At 46.9% G+C, this 5,923-nt stretch overlaps 1 protein-coding gene across 1 annotated transcript in view; it reads right to left on the reverse strand.

Annotated features, from left to right (window-relative positions):
- Positions 1-2,727: 2,727 nt before the first annotated feature.
- Positions 2,728-5,923, reverse strand: part of Fxn (frataxin) — a 21,813-nt gene continuing 18,617 nt past the window's right edge. Inside the window, exon 5 of the mRNA XM_005352079.2 lies at positions 2,728-3,011. Within this exon, the coding sequence (XP_005352136.1) occupies positions 2,861-3,011 (151 nt within the window). The 3' untranslated portion in view covers positions 2,728-2,860. The remainder of the gene's footprint in view (positions 3,012-5,923) is intronic.

Below are 5,923 nucleotides of genomic sequence, written 5' to 3' on the forward strand. Positions count from 1 at the left end.
CAGAGTGAGGTGATGCTCCTGGGTCTTAGGCTTCGGTTGTGGCTCATGTGTTTTTCTTTTTTCCAGCCTGCTTCCAGAATGAGTTTACCTTTGGCTTTTTGAGGCAGGGTCTGGCTGGCCTAGAACTCACTATGTAGACTAGGCTAGCTTCAAACTCGAGAGATCCTTCTGTCCCTGCTTCCTGAGTGCTGGGTTAAAGACGTATGCTACCATACCTGGCTAGAATATGAGTTGAGACAGGGTCTTGTGTGGCCCAGGCTAGACTTGAACTTGTGATCTCCTGCTGCAGCCTTATATTCTGAGCAGTTCTTGGTGAGTGGCAGCATGTATAACTCATCACAGTTAGTGTCATCTCTGGATAATGGTGTCTTGAATTGTGTAGTGCAGAGCCTGGGCGGCCTTCTATCACAGTTTAACTCTTGTCAGGCCTGGTGGCGCACCTGCATTCCTAATGTCTGGGAGACAAAGAAGGTCAGTCTGGGCGACACCTCGATGTCTCAAAAACAAATGACAAAGCAGTATCTCAAGCCCAGACTGATTCACTTCTCTTACCTTTGAGCCTTGGAGTTCACAGTTCCAGGACTGCAGAAGTGCAGCAGCATGCTTGGTGTGCAGATGCTCTCACCCACAGCTCACAGTTCCAGGACTGCAGAAGTGCAGCAGCATGCCTGGTGTGCAGATGCTCTCACCCAGCAGGGTGTCCACATCCTCCCTTAAATGAGATCTCTGCTGCCTTAGAAACTGGTCAGAGACAGGTAAAGTGAAAGTTAAGAAGCCCAAGGACTAGTCTAGTCCATCAGGTGCCCATAACAGCAGACTCCCCAGCTTCCATCTGCTACGGCAGCCAGGGCATACTTGGAAGTCCCGTTAAGTCTCGGGTGGGTAAATGTCCCATTTCACTGTTTCAAGCAGGCAGGGGTTGTTGAGACTTTCACTAGAAGACAAAGACACACCGTAGGCATGTCTGCACATGGTTCTACTTATTATCCAAACTGGTGTGGGATTGTTGTGACTTACACCTTCGCCTTCAAGCACCGACTTACCCCACTCAAAAATTCCACCAGACCTAGAAAAAAAAATTATTTGTAAAGAAGGAAATATCTTAAATGCCACTTAGCCTTTGTTTACACTGCTCCATTGTGTTTTCTATGATGTGGTGTGCTCAGTTCACCCTGCATAGCCTCTGCTGCACATTGGCATAGACTTGCCACTAACAAATCTCCCAGGCCTTTGTAGCGTGGGGATGGAACTTAGGGCCTTCCAAACGCTAGGTAAGCCTTCTCCACTGGGCTAGAATCCCAGCCCCTAACTTCCTTCAGCCGGAAGACATCGGCGTTGCTAAGTATGGATGGTCTGGAGCGTTGCTTCTTGTACAAAGGGCAGCCTGTAAAACTTGAAACGGTGCAATGGTGCCCTGGACTCGGCACACAGAGAACAAGGGGCAGCTGCTAGTTTGATATGAATTTATCTGAAATCCAACATAGCAAAAGCAAAAACAATACTGTTTCTGTGGGCCTAAGAAAAACCAAAAACAACAACAAAAAACCCTGTTCACCGCCTATCCCCCCACTAACCTAGTGGGACCAAAAAAGAGCCTGGTGGCCTGCCTTGGGTCCCCTCCACTGAATGTTGGGAATCATTGAATAGATGAGAAGCAGAGGGCCAGGTGCATCTTGTGGCTGCACCCTCAGCTCCATGACAGTTTAATCCTTTGGGTTATGGTAGGTTTTTCCTCCTTGCCTGCAGTAATCTATGCACTTATTAAGTATGTATGAATTTGCGTGTATGCACATGTCTGTGTTGGTACCTTGCACACATGTGGAGGTTGGAGGTCAACTGAAGCCATGTACCTTGTTTTGGAACAGTGCCCCTCTCAGAGACCCCGGATTCACTGATGGGGCTAAGCGGGCTGGTCAGCAAGTCCCAGGGGCCCTTTCGGCTCCACTTCCCCAGTACTGGGATTACAAACTCCACCACCATGCCTGGTTTCTCAACGTGGATTCCCAGGATCAAACCTCAGCCTTCATGTTTTGTGGACTAAGATCACTTCAGCCCAGTTTTCAATTTTTAAAAAGACATCTCAGGTCCATGTTGCAGATGCTGTCTCTGTAAAGACACCTGCCTATGAAAGCACAGAGACAACAGCACCCAGGTCCTGGGTGCCCAGTACAGACCACAAAGCCAGGTCCTGGGTACACAGTACAGTTCACAAAGCAAACACAGGTGTTTTAAGATAGTTCCTTTTGCCAGGCGGTGGTGGCGCACGCCTTTAATCCCAGCACTCGGGAGGCAGAGGCAGGCGGATCTCTGTGAGTTCGAGACCAGCCTGGTCTACAGAGCTAGTTCCAGGACAGGCTCCAAAACCACAGAGAAACCCTGTCTCGAAAAACCAAAAAAAAAAAAAAAAAAAAAAGATAGTTCCTTTTGACACTTAGCTAGGGCTCTGATGTTTTCACACCTGGAGTAACATTCAGAAGCTACTCTTACCGTGTCAATTCAGGTACAATGGCAGGTCACTTTGGCTCTTCATGAAGCTTTTACAATAAATTCTTCAAAGAATGAAGAGTGGGAAAATTTGTTCCTCCCTTAGAGCCCTTTTCCTTTTCCTGAGATTGTTGTCAGGCACACATGATGTAAGACATTCTAAGAAATCGGGGTCGCACGGGGAGAAGCGAGACAGTTCTAACAAACCTCAGTAGAAATGAAGAGACAGATCTGGGGACAGGCTGGGAGGTAACACACTTTTTTCACAGAGTTGTCATACACAGTGTGACTGTCCTCAGAAGCAGGCATGGGAAACCAGACACCCAACTACAGAAGAAAGCGGGGGTCTTGGCCTGATAGCTTTAATGTCTTTGAATCAAGTGCTTTTTCCAGAATAGGCCAAGGAAGACAAGTCCAGTTTGGTATTTAAGGCTTCAGTCAGCTCTCTGGCCAGCAGCTCATGCAGAGACATGCCGTCATGGGAGTACACCCAGTTCTTCCCAGTCCAGTCATAGCGCTTAGGGCCACTGCAAAACAAAACAAATGTGTGTTAAGTCCGTGCAGACCCTCTTTAGGAGAGCCATGGTGTCTGGGCTACATCCCGAGCGCTGGGACCAAAGGTACACACTACCACCACTCAGCTTATCTCTCTCTGAACTAAAGGTTTGGTTTTTTTTCTGAGTCAGGGTTTCTCTGTAGTTTTAGAGCCTGTCCTAGAACTATCTCTTATAAACCAGGCTGGCCTTGAACTCAGAGATCCGCCTGCCTCTGCCTCCCGAGTGCTGGGATTAAAGGCGTGCGCCACCACCGCCCGGCTCATAGAGTCTTATTCTATACCTTGGATCTGGATATAGGTGGCCTGGACCTTACTTACATAGCCAAAGCTGGCCTTTAACTTGTAGCAACTCTCCTGACTCAGACTCCTAAGTATTAGGATTAAGGCAACCACATTTTCTTGTGGGATATTTGATCATACTGTGTGAAAGGTACATTCTAATTGATTTAATAAAGAGCTGAATGGCCAATAGCTAGGCAGGAGAGGATAGGTGGGACTTCCTGGTAGAGCTAGGAACTCTGGGAAGAGAAGCGTGATTTGCCAACAAGATGTAGAGTAAGTCAGAGTACAGTATGGAGGAGAGGTAATGAGCCATGTGGCAGAATGTAGATTAATATAAATGGGTTAATAATGTAAGTTATAAGAACTAGTTGGGGACAACCCTAAGCTAAGGCCAAGCTTTCATACTTACTAAGAAGTCTGTGTCATTTGGGAGCTGGCGGTACAAAGAAAGTCCAACTACAACATCTGGCTGGACTGGATCTTAAAGGTCCCACTGGGGCCTGTGATTAAAAGCTTAGTGGCCAGTCCATGACTCTGTTGGAGGTGGTGGGACCTTCATAAGGTAGGGACTAGTGGTTTGTTAGGTCACTGGCAGTGTGATTGGGATCCTGTTCCATTTCCCTGTTTCCAGTTGCCAGGGGAGCAGCTTCCTTTCACCATACATCCCATGCCCTGTTCTGTTTCACTATAGGCCCAAAGATGGTGTGAACCATAACAAATGCCCATCTTTTCAATGGAGAGCTAACAGGATCCACAGAGCTGCCTGCCATGCAGAGACTAACCGACCACAGCTTTACAGGGGCATGCAGCGAGGTGAACTTCTGATTTCCTCAGTTAGCACCTTCCTAAGGGCAACTGTGCAATCTGCCCTCTGGGAACACTGCAGAGCCTGGCCCCTGTGAGTCTCCTGCAGCTCACTTCCTACCCCTCAGGACACCTATTATCTTACAGCCATGTTTGGAATATGAGGGTCATTTTGTGCCACTCATGATTTGATTCCCAACCTACACTACTGTGTCACTACTAACTCTGTCTAGGTCCAAGACACCCCTATTACCCTGAAAGAAGTCCAAGTACCTACTAACTAGTTACCCTTGCCTCTCCTAGCCTTGGCTATACTTGTGCTATTATTAAAAACTTTGCTGGGCATGGTGGTGCAGGCCTTTAATCCCAGAAGTTGGTAGACAGAGGCTGGAATGGTTTACAGAGTGAGTTCCAGGCCAGTCAGGGATACAAAGTAAGACCTTGCCTCAAAAACCAAACAAACCAAACTTACTTCCTTCCTTCCATGGGGTCTCATATATCATGTAGCCTCTCGAACATCTCATGTAGCCAAGGATAACCCTGAACTCGCCTATATCTCTCAAGTGCTGGGATTCCTGGCATGTTCCGTAATTTCTAGCTAAACACATTTTTCCTTATGAAAAATCAAATCTGTAAAATCAAGAGCTTCATCGGTGCCTCCCCATACACCACCATGATCTGTTGCTGTGTCTATTCTATTCTCCAGACCATAAAGAGGAAGAATTTGGAACACAGTTTTATGTGACATCCTAATACTGTCAGCTTTAAGAGGTGTGATTTAGATCACTGGGGATGTGTCCACAAGGGAATGTGGGACCCTGTCTAATCTTTCTGGGTTTCCCATCATGAGGTAGGACGTTGCTCCTATGCATACTCCTACCACGGTATGCCATTGTATAAAAAGCCAAACTAATGTCCTTCACATTCCTTCAATCTTGGACTTTGAGCTTCCAAAACCATGAGACAAATAATCCTTTCCCCTTTTATAAGTAACCGGCTCAGTTACTTAGTTGTAGCAACATGAATCTGGTTACCACACAGTATTGTGGACAAAGCTGTAGCTGTTTCCCCCTCACCATGATTTGTTACTCCAGGCTTACATGACCCATGTCTCAAATTCTACCTCCTCATGGCATGGAGAACAGAGCAGAGAGAGCAACAGACCATGGTGGTGTATGGGGACGCCCTGATGAAGGCAACAGAGAACCCTGAGAGTTCACGATCTGGGACCCCAAAGTCTACCTAGAACACTCAAGAGAGAACTTTCAAAGACAGGCTAGAAGAGTGGGGATCTAGCTCAGTGGTAGAGGGCTTGTCCTGTCCCAGAATGTGCGAGTCATTGTTAGACCCCCAGCACCACGAAAACCAGGAGAAGACCGAGGTGGGGAGGGAAAGATGTGAAGTATCTTATGTAGGTATAAATGTATGGAGCCTTTTAATATTGGCAAGGAAATGTTGGAATTTAAACATGCGCCAACAGTACAGAAAAAAAGGCAAATAAATGGGCAGAGCTTCTGCTTAAAGAACAGAAACTTCTGAATACAAACTACCTGGGCCACATTAAAGCAAAACAGAACCAGCAGCCGGGCACTGGTTGTGCAACCTTTAATCTAGCACTCGGGAGCAGAGGGAGGCGAATCTCTGTGAGTTTGAGGACAGCCTGGTCTACAGAGCAAGTTCTAAAATAGCCAGGGTTACACAGAGAATCCCTGTCTCCTCCTCCTCCTCCCCCAAGACAAACAAAAACAAAAACACAAGAAACAAAACCAGAGGAAAGCAATATTGTAAGATGATTGT

Source organism: Microtus ochrogaster, chromosome 8 (genome assembly GCF_000317375.1).
Source record: "Microtus ochrogaster isolate Prairie Vole_2 chromosome 8, MicOch1.0, whole genome shotgun sequence".
Taxonomy (NCBI): domain Eukaryota; kingdom Metazoa; phylum Chordata; class Mammalia; order Rodentia; family Cricetidae; genus Microtus; species Microtus ochrogaster.